This window comes from Dunckerocampus dactyliophorus, chromosome 13 (genome assembly GCF_027744805.1).
Source record: "Dunckerocampus dactyliophorus isolate RoL2022-P2 chromosome 13, RoL_Ddac_1.1, whole genome shotgun sequence".
NCBI lineage: Eukaryota > Metazoa > Chordata > Actinopteri > Syngnathiformes > Syngnathidae > Dunckerocampus > Dunckerocampus dactyliophorus.
In genome coordinates, this window is record NC_072831.1 from 9446950 (window position 1) to 9474687 (window position 27738).

At 43.3% G+C, this 27738-nt stretch overlaps 1 protein-coding gene across 5 annotated transcripts in view; it reads left to right on the forward strand.

Annotated features, from left to right (window-relative positions):
* LOC129193059 (neuronal PAS domain-containing protein 3) overlaps positions 1-27738 on the forward strand; it is a 179858-nt gene that overhangs the window by 106126 nt on the left and 45994 nt on the right. For all 5 annotated transcript variants that reach the window (XM_054797664.1, XM_054797665.1, XM_054797666.1 and 2 more), the window contains exon 4: positions 10912-10994. In XM_054797664.1, the coding sequence (XP_054653639.1) occupies positions 10912-10994 (83 nt within the window). The remainder of the gene's footprint in view (positions 1-10911; positions 10995-27738) is intronic.

Here is a 27738-nt window from a genome sequence, read left to right on the forward strand (position 1 = left end):
ACCATTTTGAGCGGTTTGAGTGTAACGTCCGGATACTTCTCAGTGTGAACGCACTTATGCACTCAAAATACTAAGTGTAAGCATGCAAGTGTACCAGTGGACACACAGCCATGGAGTACTAGTTGATGCTGTCCCTGCCTCCCCCGCTGACTGACTCCTCCCGCTGCCAATCAAAGTGTAGCTGCTGCTGCAGTGAAGTCACAGGTGAAGATGGAGATGAGGCTGCAGAAAGTTCACGTTGACGTCTCCCGTGTCCCTCCGAACTAGTTTGTCCCCTGTCAATCAAAGACTTCGATGTCTGCTAATGTACTCTTTGTCGTCTTTCAAGAGCGAAGCTTTCAACGCACTTTGATGCTTTCTGATGATCTAATCTAAAGTCCTCCAGCTGTCCACTGGTTGGTCCCTACTGAGAGGAGAACAGAGGGAAGGGGGAGTGGTAGATGCCATGTTTGTTGAACAACGTTAAAAAATGAACATACTGTAAACAAGCAGACATGAAAACCACTTCATTTCTCACTCTTGTCACACCATTGCATCACTTACAATTAGCACTACTGACACGCACACACACACATTGAGACGGTTCAATTACTAGCTTGTCATGCTGTCATCAATTGGGTGAAGTTTAACTTCCTTTTTTGGCTTTTTAGCCTTCAACGCACACACACACACACATGTATGCACGCAATGAATGTATTTTGTAGTTTTTAGTGTGTGAGAGAGTTTATTGCAGTGTTATCAGCTCTATATCAGTTGTGTAGTGTGTGTGTGTGTGTGTGTGCACATATTCCCATAAGAACTGTGCCTCAGCGCTGGGATGAGCCTCATACATCATAGTTGTACTGTACAGATAGCTTATCACACACACACGCACACACACACACACACAGTTATTATTGTTGCTGTTTTTTCATTTGCAGGCTTCAGATAAAACAAAGATTGTATGTGATTGTCAAGCATGTTGCCAGGAAGCAACCTTTTAGTTTATCATCTTACGTTTTAATAGGACTCTCGTGCATGTGTGTGTGCGTGCGTGTGCGTGTGTGTGCGTGTGTGTGTGAGACCATCAGGAAAGGAGATTTCACCAGTTTTTATTAAAAATATTGCTGTTTGTGTCGAGCAGTAGTTGTATTTAATTTCACCATGTGGATGAGTAGCAAGCTCCGCCCACCAATACTCACTTTTGCCACCATGATCACACGCTGGGTGGATAGACGGCACATCATGTGACTCACAGGCCTCTCTACTTTGTGTTTGTCCTCTCCTGTTTGTGTGTGCGTGTGTGTATGCTCATCCTATCAAGCTGCCGTGCTAATCGATTGACAGCAACATGTGTGAAGCAGCATCGCATTAGTCAGTGTCACACACTGCCATCCGCTTCCCATCTCTGTGTGCCTGTGTGTGTGTGTTTGCATGTGTGTCTATGTATGCGCTTCTGCAGGTGGAAGCAAGAAGGAGATCTGCTAAAGCTAACAGAAGCACGTCTGTGTTGCCCCTCATACGACCCATGAGCATGCTTCTGAACATGTTGTTGTGCTCAAGGTCATGTGAAGCAGCCACCAAGACATTGGCTGGCTACCCATGAGCCTTGACCGTGAGTTGCCAGCAGCTTATATGAGCAAGGAGGACAGACTGTCTTCAACTACTGTGTTCCCTCGCTCTGTCGCAGTTCACCTTTTGCAGACTCGCTCTTTCGCAGATTTTTTTTGGTGCAATCTTCGTGCTTTTTTTTTTTTTTACAGCGTATGAACGCCGTTACAGGCCGGGCTTGGCCCTTTAAGAAGAATTGCATTGTGAAGTTGAGTGTCTCTCTCTTCCCTCTCTCATCTGTTTGCCCATTGTCTTCTGCATCGTGATTGGCTGTAGACAACTGTCAATCTCCTTCGTGCAGCCCTGCCCTGTTTTCTGTGTCATCGCTAGCTTGCTTGCTTGCTAGCTTGCAGTCTTTGTAGGTTTGCAAGTTTGTTCTCCACAAAACCTATTATGTCGATGAAACGTTTTGCACCCAAAAGGCAGAGGAGGATGCTAACCATTGCACAAAAGGTTGGACTTCTGGACATGCTGTAGGAATGTAGAAGTTACGCGGCTGTAGGGCACCATCACTGACTAAATTCATCTTCGGTTCGGGCAGGAGGACTGCAACAGGAGGAGTACTGCAGAAATTTGTTTTAACATGGATTAAAAAACACTACAGTACAGTGGAACAGCGCCAAGACAAAAAGGCACGGTCAGAGGAGTGAAATATGCGTGAGTCATTTAATAATTTCTTGTGTCCAACCTAGTAGGTTGGTCATTAAAATTCAAAGGAATGTTTGAACTTTTTTGAGTTTTTTGAATTTTTTGCTTTTTTGAGTTGTGTTTGAACAAGGGAGAAAATGTTAATGCCTGTCTGAGAAAAGTGTATAAAGTGTATGGTGAGGGTTTTTTCAGCTTTAAAACATTAAAAAATTAAGTTGTCTACTTCTCGAATTTCTCTTATTGCGGGCTATTTTGGGAATCTATCCCCCGCAATAAACAAGGGAACACTCTATATCAATTCAGCTTCATTTATTATTACATATAACAAGTTGCACTTGGCCCCGCCTGCAGCTGATTGACACGTTCCTGGGAGGAGCGAACAGCGGCTCAACTGCTTTTAATCCTGAGAGCCAGCACTCCCTCTGCGGCCGTACAGTGTGTGCTTGTGTGTGTGTCTGTGCACCCTTTTAGCACACATTCTGGTGTTCCACTGATCCCCGTGCGGTTATTCAAGACTTGTTCACTTCACCGCTGGGGCGCCAGGCCCCCTACCTAATTACACTGCGCGTCTATGTGTGTGCATGTGTGCGCGCGTGTGTGGTACAGTAGGCTGGTTCCTAATTACTGTCTGCTCCCTCTATTCCCCACTGCCAATAACGTCCTGCCTCACTGAACCCTCCCTGTGTGCATGTATGTGTGGGCAAGTGTGTGTGTGTGCGCGCCGTGTGTGTGTGATCATGCTCTTTCACAGTCGGTCCACACAAGAAAAGAGTTTGAATGGTCGAGCGATTGAAATTTCAATATTGTATCCCAGTAGATGGTGCACCTGATAAATGGTCTTTGTCAACTCTTCATATGTCAGGCCTATTTAGCACCATTTAAGACAGGGGTGTCCACACTTTTTCCGGCAAGGGCCGCATACATAAAAACTTAAAGTTGTGGGGGCCACTTTGATATATATTGTGCATTAAAGATGCTAAAACCAATCCAATGTAGGCCTATATAAGGTAGGCTCTCTAAACAAAACATTCACATCTTAGCCTTGTCTTATAGGTGACAAAGCATAATAATGTACTAATAACAAATAGATGTCATTTTTACAATATGGCAAGGGCTCATAAAAAATGTGCTGCGGGCTAAAAATGCTCCCCGAGCCGCACTTTGGACACCCCTGATTTAAGACTTTAAGGCGGAGGTGTTCTAACTTCTTTTTCCATCAAGGGTCACATACTGAAAATTCAAAGGATGCATGGGAGAGGGGGCATTTTGATGTCTCTCATTTTGTAAAAAAAATGCTAAAACTAATCCAATACGCTAAAAAAGTAACATACAGTGTGGATCCCTGCGTTTTGCATGGGAACTAGTCAGAGGTAAACTTCATCTTGCTTGAGGAAGTGTTCTTTATGTCAATGAAGTAGCTTGATATTTACACCATTACTCACACATCACACACCAGCAGGCTCTTATCAACCCAAATCCCACCCTGACTCAAGGCGCAACCACAAATTACCCAACAAGTAACATAATGTGGAAGACACAATCCATCTATGCTTACACACAAGTATACATTCAAAACAATATTACAATATTATACTAATTTCTAACCCGCAGGACATGCTGGGTAACTTATTGTTGGAGGAGTGTGGGCGTAGGCTTCCCAGCATGCCTTGTGGATTATAAATGAGTATAAAATAGCATAATTTGCAATAGCATTGTTTTGCAGGTAAATTATTGTGGAAGTGTTTATTTTGATACCCACATAGTCTGTGTGGAACAGTTACATTGTGTGTTATTTGTTGGTTTGTCAAAGTTGACATTTTCACGGGCTTCCCAATTACTTGCGGTTTGGTGGGGATCCATCCATCCATTTTCTATGCCGCTTCTCCTCATTAGGGTCGCAGGGGTATGCTGGAGCCTATCCCAGCTGACTTCGGGCGACATGCGGTTGGTGGGGATCTGCTGTATTTAAAGAAAAAAATGGGTAGCATGTCAGCTGTGCCTTTTTGCTGTGTTTTCCACTAATAGTAATTTGGACATTTTTACAATGTGTATAAAAATGGCCCCCAGCAGGCCATACTTTGGACCCCCTGCTGGAATATTTTCCTCTATTAAACATATTTGGAGACCAGAGTGACACATCAACATTTGATCTTATGATAACTTACATTTCGTGATGTGTTTGCGCCACATTCAACCTTGTTCATCAGAACCATTCACTTTTCCTCTGCATGTGCTTGTTTATTGTTATTTGTAGGGATGCTCCGATCAGGGTTTTATTGGGGGTTTTTATCAGGGTTTTTTATTCTTCTGATACCGATCGTCCACGAGTAGATTGGCCGGTACCAATACAGATCACATGGATTAACTGTAGATTTATTTATGTGGTATTGACCAGGGGAGCCGTCAGACAATTCCAAGTGCCCCTGGCAAATAGGTAAATATGAAAAAATACACTTTTGGGTGGATTGTCTTTTTTTTTTGCCTTTATTTGCGTGAAACGATTTTTGTACTATTTGACACAAACCTGAATTTAATTTGATGCATGTTTTGGAGTACTGTAATACAAATAAATTGTTCAATCATTTATTTTTTTAGTTCAAAATAACAAAATTTACATTTGGACTCCGAAGACCAGAAGCGAGGCGGATAACTCTAGCTAGCTAGCAAGCTAGCTAGCGGCTGACAGCTAGGCAAAGCGTGTAAGCAAAGATGCAAGATCAGTCGAACGGCAATACGTTTGATAAGGGAGTGATCAAACACGCTGGCATCAATTGGCGTAGCCTGTGTCAAGCTGTCAAACTGAATCCATGAAGTTTTCCAGACTAGTTTTGCTTGAATACGGGACAAAGTGCATCCATTGTCGGCTGAATACGTGACACAGCACACATGGAGCGTTTGCTGCCGCACGCCGGTAGCTTTTTGCGATCGCCTTTGAACGGCATTTATAACGTGTTTTTTATGGAACTCGACCGATACTGATTGGTGGCCGATCGATCGGGGCATCCCTAGTTATTTGTTACTGTTTTTTTTCATCTATCCACCTTCTCGTTGGTGCTTTATTCTGAAATGTCACTGTCTCTATAGCATTTATTTTGGAAACACAAACAACTACAAAAGCTAACACAGTGACTTCCTTCACTGGGAATGTCTGAATGGAAACTCACTCTTTCTGTTCTTTTTTTTAAATTTTATTTATGTGCTTTATTTTTAAGAGCATCTGTGTGTGTGGGGGGGGGGGAGGTGTTGCTTGTGGTCAGTCAGGCTGTTAAAATTCATTGAAGTAACTAGCACATGGATTATTAAGCACGAGCGCTTGTGAAATGTTAAAGTGGTAGAAATATGCCTTTAAAAAGACACTAATTAAAATGAAATAAATTCAAATGCCTGCAGCGCTAATGACTTTTTAAACAGCTCAGGGAGTGTGTGTGTGTGTGTGTGTGTGTGTGTGTGTGTTTGCGTGTGTGTGTGTGTGTTCACCCATCTTTATGGTCTGACCATCATCCACTGACTGCTTATGTCATTTCCTGTCCGATGACGTCTGACAGGAAGGTCTTGGCTGTGTCTCAAATGGAATACACTTCAATAAGTACACTATGTACACTGTGTACTTAGTTCCTGAGTGTGTGACTTGTGACAGTGTAGTGCTGACCCAAATCCATTACAGTGGATCCCAGCATATTAGCGATGGAGCACTCGCGTACTCGCAAATTTGCAGATTTGTGGTCAGTTATTATTTATTAGCCCATATTTATAAATTATTACCGAAAACGCCCTCATATAACATAATATAAGATATACAGTCGTCCCTCTCAATATCGCGGTTTCGATTATCGCTCGATCACGTTTTCAAATGTCAATTAATAAATGATCGCTGTTTCGTGGTTGACGATGGTGTATTATTAGTCAAAGAATATTGAAGGACAAAGTTATATGTAGTATTCTGGCCACTACGTGTCAGTAATGTTCCATTATTGATAACGGTCAAACTGCATGGAGTCAGCTATGGCTTCTACGGTCAACTTTCTTACAGTCCATCCTCAAAATCTGGGGGGTGAACACAAGTTAATATGTGATGGTAAGTCGTGCAATTACAACAGGCAGGCAGTGCGGACGATGTAGACGCGGCTTGGAGAAGCGCTTTCCCCTACAGCTAGCCAGGACAACGCCGGCGTAGCGGAGTTATGTACCACCGCTAGCGGCTTTAGTAAGATGAAGGCCCCACAACAGACTGAAGCAATGTTGTAGCACTAGCCTGACTACCAGGCTAATGGCTAGACCGTGAATCCGATTCCATCTGTTCATGGATCTTATTACATTATCATTCATGAATACTGTAGTGAGTAATTATACATTTCATACTTCAAACTTTCAAATGTGTTTAGCAAATGTGTGAGGCATAAACCTAAATTGTGCTTCTATGCATTTAGCTTGTTAGCTTCCTTCATTGCAAGTGAACAATGGTAACTGAAGCAAGAAGGGAAGGGTTATTGGAGCTGAATGTAATATACCGTAAAGCACCGTGTACTGTATAAACCGCACCCGTGTACTAACCGCACCCCCATTTCCAGGCTCACGGCGGGGAAAAAACATTTTCAGTTCAGAAATGCTTGCCAACTCTTTCATCTCAAATCAACATGCGTAAAGGTACTAAGCAATTTCAAAAAGAAGAATAAAGAAGAAATCTGAACTTCGGCATCTAGATCTTTAATATTATGGCTAAGCACAGATTAATAATAATAATAATAAGAAGAAGAAGAAGAAGAAGAAATCTAAATAAAGAAATTTGCAATTTTCAGAAATGTTTTGATATCGTTCACTGCTTCTCCTTTTCTCTGTTATTATTTTATTGCATTGCTTCAGTGTGAATTTGAATAAACTCCAACATTGTATTGTATTTTACTTTGGAAGCTTAGGTTAGCTTCAGTGTTTAAAGAGATCGTTTCACTGTATGAAAATACAGACAGCCGTCAGATAAGTTAGTCGCATACACAAGCATTTTCAGCAACTGTACAGCAGAGGGCGCTAAAGTCAAAGCAACTGTCTGACCCACAGACGGCTATTCTAAAATGGGCTTCTCGTCAATTTCTGCATCTGGTCACAGACCTGTCATCGTGTATAAACCGCACCCCGATTTTTTGCTTCTTACCAGTGGAAAACAAAAAGTGCGGTTTATACACAGTGCTTTACGGCAATTAAGATTAACTTTTTTGCAAACATTACTAAACAAACATTTTTCGGAGGAGAATGTCAACGTCAAGCTAGCAGGACGTATTTGGAGGGGGAGGAGTGAGCTGCCGTAATGTATGGTGGTGCCTCGATGCAGCAGCATAATCCTGTTTTGTGTCAAAAATAGATATTTTTATGGCTGTCTCAGCCACTCGCTTTTATTTGCTCTTCGCAGGTGTTCTCTTCTTCTGTCATTGTACATTTACCGGAAATGGTCATTTGCTTTCTTCTTCTTCTGTTCAGTGTTTTCCCATTGTTTCAAGTTAGTCCCTCCCCATCTGCTATGTAGCCAAGAGGGCAACTATTGAGGGTTGTAAGTGTCCATCAAGTGCACTCACCATTTTGAGTGTTTTGAATGCAACTTGTACTGACAGTGTACTGCATTTCGCCGTACTTCTGAGTGTGAGCGCACTTATGCACTCAAAAGACTAAGTGTAAGTACGTAAGTGCACCAATTGAGACAGTACTAGTGTTCTGTCAAAGAATTAACCCTAAATAAAAAATTGCATTTCATTGTTGTATTAAAAAGAGTTAAAAAGTTGAAAGTGAAATGCCTCAAAAAAAATTACTCCCAGTTCCTTTTTTGCTAATATTCCCTGTGTCCTCTCTCTCCCTTTCGCTCTCTCTCTTTCTCTCGCTCGCTATCTCTCTCTCACTGCATGCTAGCTTGCTTGGTTGCTTCTTGACAAATTGGCTCTGACACTGCGCCAAGATGGCCGCCCTCTTCTTGCATCCTCTCTAATTGAATTGGCAATTTGACTAACAGTCGCAGGACTTCCTCCACGCCTGGCACGCGTCTCACATGCCAGAGCTAGCCGATCGTCCTTTAGCGCTAATGAGACCCCCGCCACGTCACCGTTGTCACCGCGTTGTACGATTTTATTGATGCTTGACGCTGCAAAGCGAATGACAATCAGCATCAGTCAGTTACTTAGCAGCTAGATGGCTAACGTACGTATACTCTCTTTATGTAAAACTTTATGCAAAACTTTCCAAGACAATGTGCATAAGTAATGCTAACTGTGTCACATCGTGTACAAACTCAACTTTGCTGTCTTTAAAGTGTTTTTCTACACACATGCACGCGCGTGCACACACAGCTCAGTGCTCACAGCGTGGCCGCAGGGCTTTTATTGTCGGCCAGTTGTGTTTTTATTCTATTTATTCTGTCTTTTCATGATGATGCCATCTCAGGTCTTCCTCATGTTTGTCTTCTGTGATGATGATGATGAAGAAGAAGACCTCCAGTGGTCCAACATGACATTTATTTTTGGAGATGGAGATGCTTGATGACATCCTTAATGGCATCTAAGTGTGCTGCATTACAACAAGAGGGCTTTAAATTTGTCCTAATGAGGTCTGTGGGGATGCGTGGAGAGACGAGAGAACCACCTCAGGGCACAAAAATTGTCTTTCAGCCAGGGTTAACCCTCCCCATACACCCCCCCCCCCTCCCCCCCCCCCCCCACACACACACACACACATCTGACCTGTCTATCTGTACTGCATGTACCTTATTAGCATGTATCTGTGCGCTAACATGTAGAACAAAAGAGGACGAATAAACACATAATGATGAGGATGGAGTGCAGATCCCACTAGATGACACACCCTGATGGCACGCCTCTGTGGAGCCATTGTTTGATCCCTCGTAAAGAAGACACAATCGGACACATACTTGTTTGACTGCTGCTGTGTGTCCATTGGAATACTGCTGTCAGTACACTTCAATAAATACTGTATACTCTGTACACGCTGTACATTTTTCATATAATAGGTGATTTGCTGTACAATCTGTGCAATATGGTACGCATCTTGTTGTGTTCTTAACGTATTTTAAGCACAAAACGTCCTTGTTAGCAGCCTATTAGCTTGCTACTACATGAAAACAGGAACAGGAAGTCAGCTCCGCTGCCCGGCTTATGATGTCGTCAGCGAGTGACTCTGTAGTTCTTAGCTAACCAACACAGTTGCACCACAAGCCTGTGCTTTTCTTGGACTATCTCCTCCTCCTTCTTCTTTAACTTCTTCTACTTCTCCCTCCGCTTCTCCTTTTTCTTCTCACCCTTCTTCTCCTCCTCCTACTCCTTCTTCTTCTTCTCATTTTTTTTCTTCTGCCTCTTCTTCTCTATCTTCTTCTTTTTCTTTTCTGCTTCATCTTCTGCTTCTCGGTCTTCTTCGTCTCCTTCTCCTCCTGTCCTTTTAAATGATGAATTGCAACCACTAGACAGAGCATTCTCCCAACATTTGGATTGCCAGATAAAATACCGGCCACAATAATAAAAAAATACATTTTTATTTTAATTTTGGAAAGGTTTAGTAGTCCCTCCCCTACCGCTACGTAGCCAAGATGGTGACTATTGAGGGTGGTAAGTGTCCATCACTGCACACTCACTATTTTGACCGTGTTGAGTGCAGCAATGAGGTACTGACAGTGTACTGCATTTTGCTCTACTTCTCACTGTAAACACACTTATGCACTCAAAAGATGAAGTGTAAGTACGCAAGTACACCAATTGACACACAGCACTTAATTTGTTTCTAAATGTGGACCTAAAATGGAGGAAGTGGACTGGTTTGGGCTAAATTCAAAGGCTTCAAACAACAATCTTCACCAATCTGACCACTGATGGCATGCTTTGTCTCGGAGTGTGTTTCTATTGCGATGTTGGTCCTCTCACTTCCTGTCGGTGAAGGCTGGAGGACGAGAGACAGTCCTGAGGGCACTACTCTCTTTCTCTCTTTTTTGTTCCATCACATTTGCCCTCTTTTGTCCCTTCTCACTGTCTCCTGGCCATGGGAGGACAAGCGCTTTGTCCTGTTTGGGAAGCACAAAGTTGACAATCATGCTTCATCCCAACATTCTTCTTTTCCTTCTTCTCAGAGAATCTTATTGTGAAGTGCGGGGTGCACCTTGATGTCAATCTTCCATTGACCCATGTTGGTCAACACAGACACATGTACACACACGCACACACACACACACACACCATGTGAGTGGATGATGGTGACATTATTTATTCTCTTTGATGTGACAGGATGCACGCCTCATCTAAAATGCATCACAGGTCTTGCAGTTGATTTCAGCTTGTAACGTCGTCTCTTATTGTCCTGATTTAATGTCTCTTTTTTTCTACAAATACAAAGATGTCATGTGTCATGTTAGCACACCCCACAATTAGCATGATGCTAACCTGTTGCAGTATTGTGCACAGCTGACCTTACTGGTTCCTCTTGTCCTGTGCAATGTGTGTTTGTCAAGCCAGGCTGGCTCAACGTGTGTGTGCGTGTGTGTGTGTGTGTGTGCGTGTGTGTGCACGTGTGTGTGAGGCTTTGCTCGTTTCAATGTGTCCGAGTCTCACCAGTCTTCTTCTGTCCTGTCCTGTGCTTTCTCTCTCCTTGTGTGTGTGCACGTGTGTGTGCATGTGTGTGTGTTTGTGTGTGTAGCTATCGGCAACCAGCGGAGGAGGAGTCCCAGCACCATTGCCTCGGAGATCTTTGAGCCTCACCTGGGCAGCCACATCTTACAGGTAGGACCAGGACAAAGTATTCATAAGCTCCGCCCACCACCCCAGACAAAAGAGTAGCCCTCTTTTATCTCGATAGCATCCCGATTATATAAATGTTAATTATCATGCACACATTTTATTGTTTACCAGAGTATTTTTATTTTTATTCCACCTAGGCCTGTCACGATAACAAATTTTGTTGGTCGATAATTGTGCTACAAATTATCGTCAATATTCGATTTTATCTTCATTTTTTTAGACCATGTTTTCATGAATCATATGGCATAATATACGCCGGCGTGGCTGACTCGCCGCTTCCCTCATCTCACTGTGATCGGCTTTATCTTTGTTTTATTATTTGTTGTGAGGACTCTCTGCTGGCTGACATGCCGGACTTCCTGCTGCGGGAGGAGCTGTTTCGTCCCAGCTCAAAGTCTGGAGCTTTCTCCCGAGGTGGTGCGATTCCCGCATAATGCTCCGGGGGACTACGGGGGATGTTTTTGCCGCTTCGCCTCTTGGCGCATGTTGGTCGTGTTCCCCTTTTTCCTCGTCACTTCTTTCAAACAAATTCGCTCACCTTGTTCATTCAGTTTAAAACTGAAATATTCCCACACTGGGACGGTTGCGCTCGCCTTCGAAACAATCGCTTCTGTGCCTTCATTCATGTTAGCATATGCTTTCTGACAAGGCTAATTTGGTGCTAGCACCCTGTGTCCCCTCACTAGTAGCCCCGCCTCCACAAAGAAGCTGAATGAGAGGACAGGAGGGTTCACTCTCCCTGTTCATTCCTCTATAGAACCAATGTGCACAGACAGAGTGAACCCTCTTGTCATCCAGTCTGTGTGATACAGAGCAACGAGCAGCTGAAACACATGCACATATCAATTTATTGGGCTCATAATTATCAACATGTTTTTTTAATCGTTCAATTAATCGATCTATTATTGTGACAGGCCTAATTCCACCAAGTACTTCCACATTTCTTAACCGATTCCCAGCATTCCAGCAGCTCATTTCGGACATGGTGGTGATCTACTGACACATTCCACATTTTCCGCGAAGACATTCCCATTGAAAATGAGCATTTTTACAAGTTCCACAGCATGAAAACATTCAGCTCATTCAGGACATTGGGGCTAACCATTTTCTTCATTGTAGAAATTCCCACTTTTTGCAATTCCACATTCCACATTCCACATAACACTAATTGCCTTGAGTGGAGAATTCTTGAAAATTGAGAATTCTACTTCCACATTCCATCATGAAAACATTCACCCCATTTAGGACATTCAGACTTTCTATTTTACACATCACAAATATTCCCACTTTTCCCACAATTCCACATTTTTCATACAATGTCTCCCACAGCACTGCATCGTACAATATGGCGTGAGCCCCAACTTTGTTTGTAACGTATTTTTATCACAAAACATCCTTGTTAGCAGCATGTTAGCATGGAAACCAGAACCGGTAGTCATTGTCCCCTAGCTCCATCATGAGGTCATCAGCGGTTGACTCTAGTTATTTGCTGTCAAGGCTAAGCTACTTAAGGTAAAAGTGACATAAATGTTCATTTATCCCTTTTATTTGTCATTTATATGAATTGCTTCTTGCATGTAATATTATAAAAAAAAGCGTTTTGTGTCCAGAACTAATTAATTGGACTTGCATTAGTTCTTATGGGAAACATTTATGAGTACATTTCGATTTGAGTCGGAACTTCTTTTGCCCCACACTGCTTATCAGGTTCAACAAGTCAGCGTTTCCTTGTTACATTACGCCTTTTTGTTCTATTTTGTCATTTTTGCTGGGGGTTTTTTTGGGTTTATTTTATTTCTACAATGTGCCACAGCCCCTTTATAAAATGAGCTGCGGTCTGCACATGACCCCCAGTTTGCACTTTGAACACCCCTGGTTTATGTATTTCACCGAAAAGGCACAGTGTTACCAACAGAAGAGTATCTCCAACCTTTGACTTCGTAGTATTATCGCTATTACGACTCCGGCTAGTCAAAGGCTGGACTGCACGCTGGCGGAGGTGGTCTGCATGCTTCCACTGCTAATGAGCCCTTCATGTCTGGATCACAGCTCCTGTGGCAAATACTTCGTCCTTCATGACCGCTTGTATTTGAATGAAAGGCATAACGCTAGAAACACTCCCTGTCTTTCACTTTTAATACATACCGCACAAGAATTCAGAGTGGAGTTACAGTACGATGCATACTGCCACCTAAAAGGTGGCTTAAATTTAATAAAAACGTATTTCGCGGACTATAAGTTGCTCCGGAGTATAAGTCGCATCAGCGCCGAGAAGAGGGAAAAAGCACACAGTGTATACTTTAAGTCACACTGAACTACAGTATAAGCAGTGATGTGCAGTCCAGTCAAGGGAGGAAGTTGAGGCAGAGCCTCATTAAAAAAATATTTGTCCATTGAACTGTATTCTAAATGTATTTTCTGTATGAGTCCAATCAATATATAACATTTTCTTAAGTAAGAATTGCTGAGTTTGCACATTTCCTGATCAAGTAAGGCTGCCGCGAGCGTGCCTGTCTACAGTCACACTGCATACTGAGTTGGCACCTGCCAGTTGCGCCTTCCAGTTTCTGTTTGTCAGCATGTGGCCACTAATGTTGCAGAAACATTTATTGTACACCATGACTTTCTACGGCACGTGTGATGTCTTTGATGTAAGTGTGACATCAATATTCTTGCTAATCGGACAATAAAATGCCTCATGGGAGGCACTTGCAGTACTGCTGCATCCTGAAGGGGACAGGCGCGCATAAGCTGGATGGCGCTTGTCACTGCCGTTCTTCCATAGAGAGGAAAGCAGCAGCTATAACTAGCAGCTGTAACTAGCAGAAAGTCAAACACATTAAAGATATTTTTACGCTCTGTTGAATGAATGAATTCATTTGACTGCCAAGACGGAGGATTATATACCCAAGCTCACGAGAAGGTGATCAGACTTTTGCAACTAAATATCAGAACTTGTCCTGGAGAAGGAAAGGCTGCATGTACTTAATATACACATAAAAGGTGAACACATAAATGTTTTCCAATTAATCAAAAAATAAATAAATGGGACTAAGAAGTACTTAAAAACAATTTAAATACATTTTTAAACAAAATAATTATCTTCATTTTCTTGTTATCCTCTGGGCAACCTGTATTAACATTTTTTAAAAACTACAGTCAGTACCTCACCAGCCATGAACCTCACGTGACTATAAGTCACATTTATTTTTAAATTGATTTCACATAATTGAAGAACAGACATTTAATCTGGAAAGGCAAGTTATTCAACTACACAATAGCACACAGAACATACAGTAGCTGGGAGGCAGAATAGGATGAAAATTATCATAACAGGCCAGCAAGTCCAACAAGCAAATTATCGGTAAGCAAGTTCATGGATCTCGTTCCATATCATTGTACACTTGTCACAAGCCTAGAGCACCCTCTCGCAGCTTTTAAAAACATGTTAAATACATATACATATATAGATACATATATATATATATAAGTCACACCTGTATATGTTATACTGTAAGTTGCAAGACCATCCGAACTTTTAAAAAAAGTGTGACTTATAGTCCGGAAAATACGGTAAATAAAAGTACTGGAAACACTGTATTTCAGTTCAGCTTCCACTCTTGAGCATTCACACACACAATCGCTACAGAAAGGTCCTTCCCTGGTTAATAAATAACGTTATCGTTATGTGACTTTCTAATGAGTACATCAGCATCATTAGCATTAGCATGTCTAAATGTCAGCCACAGGGTGCTCAGGTGCAGTCATCTGTGAGCTCATGCGTTCTGAAGAGAGCGTTGCTTCCAATGTGGAGCCTCGTGCAGGCGGCACATGGCAGTTATAATAGTCCACGTCAACGATGGGGCGTTTGCTCTTCATGCGGCTTGCGTTAATTCCGCGGTCATCCAGCCAGCCAACGCATCTCAGCAAACTGTGCAGATCCACAAGTCATCCCATTGTATTAGCCCCCGGGAGTCTCCACAGTAACCTCAGCAGGTAGATGCTGCTGATTGAAGCACAGGTGAGATTGGAAGTGACACCAGCAACGCAGCGTGTGTGTGTGGGCGTGCATTTGTGAGTGCATGTGTGTGTGTGTGTGTGTGTGTGTGTGCACTTGCTGCCAGAGGAAACATCTTTTATTTGAGGTGTGATTAATTAGTGATGATCATGTGATTAATGTGTTGAACTCTTTGGGGGCTCTGACAGGTCCAATCAGGTTCACACACACATTTTGTGCACTTTATCGTGACACCGCAGTTAGCCACGTTGTCCACCACCGTCAAGACAAACGTGCTTACAAGCGCACAAGAGGACACAACACATGTGCGTGTCCTATATGTACATATATTAACCTTTGTGTCTTTCTACACTCGTGTGCGGACAGGACGGCAGCCGCCACGTCAGCGCCAAATTGGCCTCATTAATCTCCCGCCTAATTGATTGTGAGAAGTTTGAGGATGACATTTCAAGAAAGCGGCGAGCTTTGTGATTGATCGGGCTAAAGCGCGGCGCTAATGAATGCCAGCGAGTCACTTAGCGACACGCAGCAGACTCTTTGGAGGGAGATTAGGTCCAGAGGTCGGCCATTTTAATGAAGACGGCGGCTGGCGGGGCGGGACAGGAAGCTGCATGTTCTTACTGGCTTTTTGATACAAGTTTATCAGTCAGAGATTCTGAGCTGCTAATTCCTCATTGGCTCCTTTTCTGACTGCTTTTTTACGATTTTCTGCTCGCTACTCTGCGTAAACGCCACCAGCATGGGATGGGGAGATGAAGTTTTCTCCCGATTCATGACTTTGATCTGTTGTCATGTCGTGTCAACTACAGATTGGCGTTACCTACGATTTATCACATTCAAACTTGATTTGACAGCAGCAGTTTGAAGAGAGCATCATTGCCATCTACGGGACTGAAGAGGAATAATGACAGGTCTTAATATAAAGTGTACTGGCAGGTGATGACTTTGTACAATAGTAGTTTACAATTTAAAAACTATTCACAGTATAGTCCAATCATGTTCATGTGGTCTGACATTCATACATTCTAAACAGTTCTTTTTACACACCAGAGTTAGTTAGCTTTCTCGTACCTGACAGTTACGACTAACCACTTGAAGCCGGACGGCGGATGGCGCTGTCACCCTGCCTTCACTGGCAGGACAACAGAGACATCATCTGTATAAATCAGCTGGCAGGAGCATCACGAAACGACAGTCGAAACTGTCGGGTACGAGAAACCTAGCAAACTCTGGTCTGTGAAAAGAAGTATTTAGAATGTATTTGGTATGTCTAGCTCAAGTCTGACAACTCTTTGAGGCAATTCTAGAGATAATTGTTGAGCTTTTGAGGCAAAAAAAAAGTAAAACTGCATTTTTGGGGGAATTTTGCCCATCATCCACAAACCTTACATGAGACATGAACACATGCACATGTTGTAAAATATGGTGGTGGTAGTGTGATGGTCTGGCGTTTAGGGGGCAATCACTCTTTCACACAAATGGCGTTTTTCTCCCTTAATAATAAAAGGTCATTTAAAAACTGCATTTTGAGTTCAGTTGTGTTGTCATGGACTAATATTTAAATTTGTTTGATGATCTGAAACATTTAAGTGTGACAAACATGCAAAAAAATAAGAAATCAGGAAGGGGGCAAACACTGTTTCACACCATTGTATCTATAACAAGAAAGAAAGAAAGAAAGAAGCAAATACAATGAAAAAAACTTAGTGACAGTCGCAGTGTAAATGGATATAGAATAGTACGCCACAAACTTCAAGTGGAATATAATGCTTCACTTTCCCGGGTTGTTGGACTTGCAGCCCCAGAAGTGTGCAGGGGACAAAAGTGCTTAAGTGCAGCGGAGGATACGTGCAGATTTGACGGGGAACGCTGACATTTTAGGGTTGCTCCACCCAACGTGCTTGTCTTGAATGAAAGTGCGCAGCGACAGACTTAAGAAGAGGGGGAGAATCCCGCTCAGCCAGAATCTGCGCATCTGCGGGGCTTTTCCGGCTTAGGCACATGGGAATATAGGGCCCTAAGTGCATAAGTGCACCAATTGAGACACATGCTCAAAAGTCTTTGACGGTCAACACAGCATGTGGCATCTGAAGATCAAGAGGTGGACAGTCCTTCACAGACGGGGCGGTGTGTGTGTGTGTGTGTGTGCACGTGTATGTGTGTTGATGTCATTTACAGCTGTTGTGTTCAGACGTAAAGACAAGAAGAATTCAAGATGCAGTACGTCAACAAGGACAAGAACATGTGACAGAGGAGAAGCGCTGACCTGCGGCGGCGTTGTTAACGACTGCGGTGTGAAGAACAGATGTAGGGTGCCGCCGCGTTGTCACGCCGATGAGGAGAAATTAAAGACGACAGCGACGCTGCTCAGAGGCGACATCACTTCCTGTTAGGCTGTCAATCAAAGTGTCAGCCTGCTGTCAGTGCAGGTGAGGACACGAAGAACCACGCCAGGATCTCCGAAGCAACATCATGATAAAGCCTCCATCACGCTCGCTGCATGAAAGATGACTCCGGGGGCCGCCGCCTGACCCCGACCCACCAAAGGTCATGGCGGACCTCGCATTCTTATTATCCACAACCCCCCTCATGACTTCCTGTGAGGTCCAGCAGGTTCATTAGCGACGGGAATAGGAGTGGAGGATGAAGGTGAAAAGAAGAACGCGTCAGGTGGTTTCATTTATGGCTAATTGTTTGATTTGGGAGGCGGGCCGGCTTTTTAAACAAACACGCTCTGATGCTGACGACGGCGGTGGGCCACCTGACAGTGTCTGCTGGGAGTGTGCACGGAGGCTTCTGTGAGGGGGGATATTCGAAGCTGAATATCATTTGGATAATTAAAAATGACTCAGGAAGGTGTGCACACACACATTCAAGCTTTGTCTTGACATGCGGAGGAGGTGAGGGAGAGGGGCGGGCATGGGCGGTTTGTCCTGATTGCTGTCAATCAGGGAGTCCTGTGGGAGGACAGCTGAGGCAGAAGGCTTGCAGTGAACCCTGACCCCCCCATCCCACTCCACTGCCGCCATAGTGTCGACACTTAACAACCTTGAGAGATGGAGAGAGTCTCTTCTGGTGGGGGGGCAGTTGGATGGCAAGCAGACATGAAATGAAGACACGCTAACTGGGCGGGGCTTTGCAATTGTATTGTGTTTGCAGTGTGTCTGGAAAATGTGGAATTACAGGGAAACTGGAAAGGACGATAGATCGTCAGAATGTTTTTGGAATGAGTTGAATGTTTTGGTCATGGAATGATTTGAATCGGCTGAGAAATGCGGACGTAGTAAGAAATCTTGGCATCAAAGGGAATTTGTGTTTGGAAATACGGATGCTGGAATGTTTGATTGTGGAACTTTAATACTTCATTTATTGTCAGTGGGAATGTTGTCTCGGAAAATGTGTAATCACGGGATATGTGGAAATGTCTTGGAATGTGTCGACCCTGTCCTGAATGAGCTTAACTTGTTATAATGGTTTGAATGGCTTGAGAAATGGGGAAGTAGTTGAGCAACAAAAAAACTATGCGGAATAAAAATACTAAATAGAAAAATGTTGCAGATGATGAAGCATTCACACAATTATTACACAGTTTTTCATTTCATTGACTCTAAATTTATTTTTGTGCCTAACTCAACATTATAGATTCCCATAGTCAACATTCCCTCTCGCAGAATCCTGATTCTCCTAATCTACACACACACCCACACACACACACACACACACACACACACACACACACACACAAATACAGAAAGCAGATTTAGTACTGTAGAATCATTTCATTAAGGTTGTGAGCATTCATGCTTTTACTGTCATGGAGAAGACCACTCTGTGTCTGTGCATGTGTGTGTGCGTGTGCGTGTGTGTGTGTGCGCACGCACGAGAGGGAGAGAGACTGATGCGGTCGTGCTCCCTTCATGATGACTAGAATCTAACAAAGAAATGAACAAGAAACGCCTCTATCATTTTAGTGCTAGTTCGCCCCTTCGCTCCCTCTCTGACTTCTTTGGTCGGCCCCCCCTTCACTCACTTGTGTGTTTAATGTCTTCCTCGTCATTCACTGATAAAGTCTTTAATGTCTCTCTCATCATTCTATTCCTTCCTGCCCCCCAAACTTTTCCCTGTCACATCATGTCCCTCTCTATTATATATATTTTGTGTGTGTGTGTGTGATGGCAGCAGCTGGAGCGGCCAGTCCCCCAGAGGGATTGTGGGTAGTGAGGGCAAGGTTATGGCTTCGGTCCCATCAGCAATCTGTTGCCTCTATGTGTGTGTGTGTGTGTGTGTGTATATCCTATATGTGTGTGTTGTGTCACGTGTCAGCGCTCTGAGCTTTCTCAACATTCTCACAGTTTCTTTTGTCCTTCGCATCGCAGCAGGCGGGCGGGGTTTACCTGAGCGGGTGTGTTTGTTCTTCGACGTCACCAGAGTCTTCGCGACGATCGTGTCACTGGAGGCGGTATCGTGTCAAGCCTTCCCGTCTGGCGCTGTGGCTGGAGGAGGGGGCGTATGTTTTCCACTGCGGCGCGTGCCTGCACGCTAGAGCCTCTGGTTAGGAGGAGGCCTGAGCACATTCCACGCTGCGAGGCATCTTATTGGCACGGTGCGTGCGAGAGCATGTCAACGCGCCGTGATACCCGCACACCTGCAAGCGTCACGCCGTGTTGATCAAGATGAGGCGAGCGAGAGCTGCGGGACACTGCTGATGTGATGGTGGTTGATTTGATTGGATGAGCTCCAAGGAAGGAAAAGGAGGCGTAAAATGACCAGTCGACATCAGCACTCGTGTGTTTAACGTCATCCATATTTGAACGTGTGTCATATCACGCCATGTGTGTGACCCTTCATGACCTTTCATCTCAAATATTTCAACCACATCTCACTTCCTGCGCCGCCTCCAACATTGCCGCCTGTCACAATCCTTTTTTTCTTCTTTCCTTCTCTCTTTCTTTTTCTGTTTATCAATATGTTTCTCTTTTCTTTCTCTCTCACTCTCCCTTTCACTTTCTATTTCTCTCTTCTCTCTACACTCTCTCGATGTCTCTCTCTTTCTCTCATTTTTTTCTTTCAATTCCGCTTTCTTTCTATCGCTCACTTCCTCTCTTTCTGGCTTTCTTTCGCTCTTTCTTTCACACTCTCCTTTCTCTGTACGACTTTCGCGTTCTCTTTCACTGCTTTCTCTCTTTCTCTTATTTCTTTCTGTTTAACTTGCTCTCTCTCCCTCTCTTCTTTCTCATTTTCTCTCTCTCACTTTCTCTCTTCTTTCTACCTCTCTTTCACTCTCTCTATTTCGCTCTTTCATTCTCTTTCACGCTCATTTTCTATCTATCGCTCGTTTTCTCATACTGTCCTTTTCTCTTTCTCGCTCTCTTTCTCTTTCTCTCCTTCCCAACAAGCTCACCACTTCATTTCCTGGACCTGGCTGGCGCTCGCCGTCCGTCGCGCAGTGGCGGCCGCTAATAATAACGCATGAAGGCCGTCACGCCAAATGAAGACAAATGCCGTCCGCCGCTTTGGACTCATTATCTCTCTTTGCCTGCCGCCCCTCGGAGCACCGCCCTCCTCCTGACACTCCTCTCCGTCCTCACCCCTCCCTCCCTTCTTTCCTCCCGCTCCACTCGGCTGCTGACTGAGATGACTCTATTTGGACCCTAATGTACCAGCGCCACTGTGGGCCTTCAAAATAAAAGCATTTGGGCGTGATGAAGACTGAAAACTGATTGACGGTGCAGCATGGTCTTGTGAACAGTGATGTCACCAAATAACCTTGTTACATCGGAGACAAAGGGGGAGGTAAATGTTTATAAAATGAATATTAAAGCCGTTAAATTGTGTAAACAATTGGTTAAAGGAAGTCCTAAAGGTCTTTGCGGCCTCATCATTTCACCATGATAATTAGTGAGAAACATTTTCATCAGCAGTCGTTGTCATTAATCACGAATAATGATGGTTAGCGTGCTTTGTATGAGCGATGAGTCGTCATCACAGTCACTTCCTGCTGTTTCCTGCCCGTTAAATCAACCCTCGGCACGCACAGTTGCCGCTAACGTCACTCTCACAAACACACAGTTGAGATAATTGACAACACAAATGTCGTCGTTACTCATGCTAATAATGAGACATTAGTAGCATAGCTTTTATCACAACCAGGAAGTAGGACAACAGCGGCAAGACACGCCCCCCCACAGACTAAAAAGTGCAACTTCCTTTTGAGTCTTCCTGCTTATTAGGAAAGTGTTTATCATTGTTTATCATCACACTAATCAGGATTCTATTATTCCAGGAATTAAGACTTGATTAGGAGATGAGGACAATCGTATATTGCCTCGCCCCCTTTTTATATGCTAAGCTAGGGGTTTCCAAACTACGGCCCTTAACTGGCCCGTGACAAAAAATATAACAGACTATGGCCCGCATTTAATATGTACTTAACTGTTGTGTACTTCTTAGTACTTCTTCTCGGCAAAGAAAGCCATCACAGACTAAAAATTAATCAGAAAAGGCAGAACCAAAGTGCTATGCGTAGCGTAGTGTCCAATTATTGCCGCATTAAGGGAGTTTACTGTTAAACGTGGAATCTCGCAAAAATTGACGTAATGTGAATAAAATGGCAGCTAAGTTGGCGAAATAACTCTGAAAGTCATCTCTTCGTCAGCTAGTGTGAGTACAACTGTGGGTTAGCAGAGCATGCTAGTGCAACAGCATGTTCTGTTTTTACGCTTGTGAATAAAGCGTTTCAAATTGCATCGCAACTATATCGTCCTTAACCACAAGCACAGGCATTACAGTTTGTTGAGAATTCTGCAGCGGTGTTTGCAGAGGTTGACATCCCATTAGACAAGTTAGCCAAGCTACATCCGTTTCTGTTTCTGTCCATCTCTTTCATTCACTGACACAAAAAGCACACACTCTATGGTGGTAAAGTTTGGTTTGGTTTAGTTTATTTGAACATGAAGGTTACAATGGAATACATCTCGTGAATCATTCTTTGACAGTTCCACATGTCCAAAAGGAGTAGGAAGAAGCAAAGCTTATTTAATCCTACCCCCCATCCATTCTACATCTAGTACAGTACATGTAGTTCACTTCCTGGATTCCATGTCATGTTTTCAGTGATAGTCAGGATAACACATAATAGATAACGGTGAGATAGCCCTCCCCCCAAAAAAAGAAAGAACATTCATAATAATGATAATAATGATGACAATAATGATAATAATGATGACAAAGTAGGTGTAAAGTAGGTGTAGGTGTAAAGTAGGTGTAAAAAGAACCCTACATGCGTGGAGATGCTGGTCGGGTCATAGAAGTTTGCATGGTTTAAATGAGGGCCTCTAACCAAAATTCTTGGATGAAATTTCTGAAAGTCTGCATGATTTTTTTTAATTATATGAACTTTTTAGGAATTACTTTACTATGAATTTCCCACTATTTCCAACCAGTATATAAATATCAAACCACTGAACTTGAATATAAATGTTTTGAAGTTTCTTTACAGAGGAGTGCATGTTCACAAATGATTTTTCTTTTTGAAAACTTCATGAAAAAACAATAGCACATATCCTGTTGTTTGTGTTGGAGAGTGTCTTATGATGCAGAATAGACAAAGTGTAACTTAACCATGTGACCGAGTTCCTACTAGTCTGCATGAAGAAAGTACGGTGAATGGAGTAACACTTAACACGGGGTCTGGTCAACTCTCTGGCTAAAGATTGTGTTAACGTCAGGTTGTTGAATAAGTACATGAAAAAGTCCACAGCCTTACGTTAGCTGGATATTTCAGTTGGCCACCGTATTCGCAGTATGAAGTATAATCTGTTTGCTGCTTCAATGTTGGCATAAGAGCAACGTTTATTGTTTTACTTACCTGACTGGTTGGAAAAAGTCCAGCGTAGCACGTCAAAAACATGGCACTCTGTACACCGTGAATCCGGAGGTGTTTAATCATGTTAGTGGCGCACCCTCTTTTTCATGATATTATGGCGTTGCAAATGTTGCACTACGCAGATCGTTCATTTTTCTTGCAGAATTTCAGCCAAACTTTTGTCTATGGTTGAAATGGATAAACACAAACACTTGCTGCCACTGCTTCTTTGTTGGTGTTAGCAGGCTTCTTCTTCTTTGGTGTCATGTGGCCATTTTTTTCCGGTCAGCGAGCTGGTCGATCACCGAAAGTAGGCATCGCAATTTTTAAAAATGAACGATTGCAGAAGGATCAAAATGTTAGTCTGGGTTCCCATTGATGCTCGTTGCCCAACCCTTCTCCTTAATGGCTGAAGCAGTGGACGACATTACTTCCCTTCGACCGGGCGATAGGTCGAGCCAGAAGGTGTGCCAAGTCCGGACAGAGCTGGTAGGGGCTCAGAGGGGCTTGGCTTGGAGCTAATTAGCGGAGCTAACGTAACGCACAACATTGACGAGTTGCATGCTTTGAGGAATAGCTGCAACACATGTCCATTTTTTATGTAAAATGCACATCATTCCATAACACGTACTTTAATAAGCAGTCATTGCATGGATGCTTAACAGTTACAAACCAACGCACAATTTTTAGCAGAACACTCTTCTTCATTCTTCATTTAGTCAGGGAGAGTCCAAAGTGCGCTCTGGGGGCCATTGGCGGCCTGCAGCTCCTTTGTAATTAGGCCGTGGTTAGAAATATAATTAACCAAAAATAAAAAACCCTAGCAAAAACAGGGAAAATAAAGCTAAAGGCACTATGTAAAAAAAATACAAATAACAAGCTTGAATGTTGACACTGTTAACAAATAACACAAAGCTTTGTTTTTTATTATACGTTTTTTGTTTTTTACACAATATTTAAAAATACAAAACATGTACAAATATCAAAGTAGCTCCTGCATCCTTTGACTTTTCAATATGTGGCCCTTGTTGGAAAAGGTTTTGACCGCTCTGTGCTAAGCTGTCTGAACAAAGCATCCACATCCTATCCTCTTCCCATCTGACAGAACAAATAGTGTAACATTTAATAGTAGTGGAACCCCATACATTTGCAATTGAACATTTGTGACCCTGAAAATTAGCAGATTTTTGCCCATAAAAATATCTTTTTTTATTTTATTTTTTTTCTCCTAAAATAGGCAGATTTTTAGCACAAAGCACATCTCATTCTAAGTGGGTAAAAACATATAAATACGTGATAAATCAAGGAAAATGCACAGCATATATGTACCACTGTTAAACAAGCCCACAACTTTTACATGTTTATGCTTTACGGATAATGTTTTTTCACCAAGCGTTGATATTCCGCACTTTGCTCGGCGGTGTCCGAACACACCAAAGTTGCTGTGAGGTGTGAAAGTGAAACTTAGACACCGTGACTCCGATTCTATCTGTTCATGGATCATCTTATGATATCAACCATTAGTGGTGAGTACTTACACATGTCATACTTTAACTGTGTTTAATAAGTGTGTGAGTCATGTTTAGTAATTAAAGCTGGATTGTGTCATGAGTGAACAATGGCAACCGAGGAGAGAAGGGGAGGGTTCTGGAGCTGAATCAAATCTAATAATTACAGCGGTCACTTTTATTGCAAATAATGATCCAAAATCGCAGGAGAACGTCAACATCTTAGAGGAGGAGGAGCGAGCTGTGTGTCAAAAACAAACATTTCATTGGTCCTGGAATGTAACCCCTGCAAAAAGCAGGGATCTATTGTGCATCTCACTGATAAATAATCATTTTATTTTTACAACGTGCCTAGATAAAATGAGCTGTGGGCTGAAACTGGCCCCCGGGTTGGCCCCCTTTGGACACCCTTGCTGTCATATAACAGTCACACACGCAACGTGCCAACACACTCAGACATGCAGTGAACAAATGAGAGCGTCAGCTTTGTAAACAAACACAACACACAGAGAGAGTGTATGTGTGTGTGTTTGTGTGCGTTTTGGAAGGGTACTCTGAGGTTGGACAGCAGAGACGTAGCATCCATCTGGAGAGCGTTTAAAGAGGCCGTCCTTGAGTTGGCGCATTTGAACGGCTGCCACCCCGTCTCGTCTCCACGGCAACACATTTAAAAGTCGTCAATATCACGTGACCTGTCAAAACGTGTGACGGAGCGTGACCTTGCGAAAGAAAACTTCCTTTACTGGTCTCTACTGGGTGTTTTTTTTACATTGAATGAACCAACTGACAACTACTGTATATCTTCAATCATGACTTCATTCATAGTATTGTGTATTTATTGTGTTCACTGTACAGACACACACACGCACACATGCTCCAAGTGATATTGAGGCGTTGACTGGAAATGCAGAATACCTGAGAAGTGTTTGTGTGTGTGTGTGTGTGTGTGTGACAGCCACTAAACAAAAGCTGCCGACCACTTCCTGTTGTGGACCCCTGAGTCATGTGACTTGTCACCCAAACGTAATGTTCATCTCCATCATGCATATTATCGAGCATATTTTCTCTTGTTATTGTTGACGCTGCTCCCTCGCTCGCTATTGGTTATCGACATCTTGACCTTTTGTCCTCACCCCACTCCCTCCCCCGCCTTCCTCCTTTCTTCCACAGCTTCCTCACCCTCGCCATCTTCACATTATTGACATGTTGACCTTTCTGACTCCCCCCCAACACCCAAATACCCCCCTTCTCCTCCCACCCTGCTCTCACCTCACCTCAGTCATCTCCCCCACACCCCTCCTTGGTAGCGCCCCCCCCCCCCCCTACGTGTCCGTGGATCGATGGCTTCATTTGATGCTTGTGCGGCCAATCAGTAGGAAGTTGACCTTTTGGACTTGGCAATGATGGCGGCAGGCTGCACGGGGGTGTGCACGTGACCTCGTTCATGTGTTAGCGTTGACCTTTGGTGCCGTCATAATGTCAGCGGTGCCATGCTTAATGCTGTTGGTCAGGACATGAGCTGTACAGGAAGCAGCTAAGCATCCAACAGGAAGTGGAAGGCTGCCCTGTATAGTGAATGTTCTTGTAACCATGACAACATGATAACTCTTTATTGGTTTCACCTCTCACTGTTAGCAGTGCTTAACTTTTTTTTACACTTGTAAACATGAACAGATTGTGTTTGACATGTTAAATATTTTTTAAAACGCATCACAGAGAGCAGCCAGCAAATAAAAGGAGACAAATACTTTGTGTCACGAGCCAGGAGGACTTTTATCTTTCTCAAGCGTGCAGCCATCTGCTGCCTGTAGTTCTTCTTTATGTGACACACGCAGTAGCCAACACAGATTATGTAATTATTCAGTTTGGGGCAGGGGGTCTTGTGCTTTCCTAACACCTGTGTTGACCATCGACCAGCAGAAGTCAAACAGTTGCTGTCTGTGTCTCAAATATATCATATAATATACTCCTACTTTAGGCACATATAAATAAGTATACTGTGTACATTGTGTACTTAGTTCCTGAGTATGTGAGTATTGACAGTGTCGTTGAGACATAGCCACAACGGCATAACCCCATTTTTCATGGGGGTCACATTCCCACACCGCCAGGCGATTGATAAGCCCATAAAAATGTATATTTTTGACACTTCCAAACCCTCCTGCTAGCTTGACGTTCACATCCTCCTCTAATTTTTGATTAGCATTGGCAATAATAGTGACTGTTGTAAATATTAGATTAGATTAGATTAGATTAGATTAAATTAGATTAGATTAGATTAGATTAGATTAGATTAGATTAGATTAGATTAGATTAGATCCAGAACCCTCCACCATATCTCTTCAACTGCAGTTGTTCACTCACAACACAATCCAGGTTTAATCCCTAAATATGCCTCGCACAGTTATTAAGGGGGACTTATATCCTGACGTACGTGCTCCTACGTGCTGGCTACGTGCAAAAATGGGGAAAATTGCAAGAGACTCGCATGACAGCAGGCAGCACGCAAAGCCCGTTGGAAGAAAATTAGGATGCAAATTACTTTCTGCGTGCACGCAGGAAAATCTTGCACAGAGTATTCTGTATACTCTGGTTCTCCCGGTCACGATTACCACAGGTGCCGTAGGAAGCCACCACACCCATCTTGCAATCAATGTGAGTGGGCTTCACGAGCCTCGTATGACGCCCATACATGGTACGTTCCCGGTGAGGGAATCATACAACAGCCTTACATGAAGCACACACCGCCCTCACGATCTAAAAGCCACCAATGGAGGGCGAGTGGCAAGCACGTACTCCCTAAGTACAACACACTTGCAATCCCTCTCATACCCTACTTCCTCTACGTGCTGGCCACGGCCAACAAATTTCCCAAAAATTGCAGAGCCCATTCATGTGGTAACACGTACGTCTTGGCATTGTGGTGTTGTGGCACGACCCCAGGATGCGGAGAGAAGAACCCAAGTGCAGGTAAAATGCTTATTTTAATAATAATAACTGCAGTGCAGCGGCAGAGATCCAACAATGAGCAGCACACTGACAATGCTCTGACAAGGGGAGAAGCACGCACCTGAAATAAATACACAAAGGGTAAATTAGAGGCAGGTGCTTGTAACTAACAACATAAAGCAAATGGAACAAAGCACAGGGCAAAACTGAAAACAACTACAAAAAAAGGGCATCGAAACACGAACTAAGGCGTAAAGAAGTAAAACAAGTAAGGTGTCACGCAGACCAACACCCAGGGCGTGAACAGATGGAATTGGAGTCACAGTGGAGAAGTTATACAGTGTAAGTTTCACGTTTGCGTTTCACAGCAACTATGGTACATTCAAA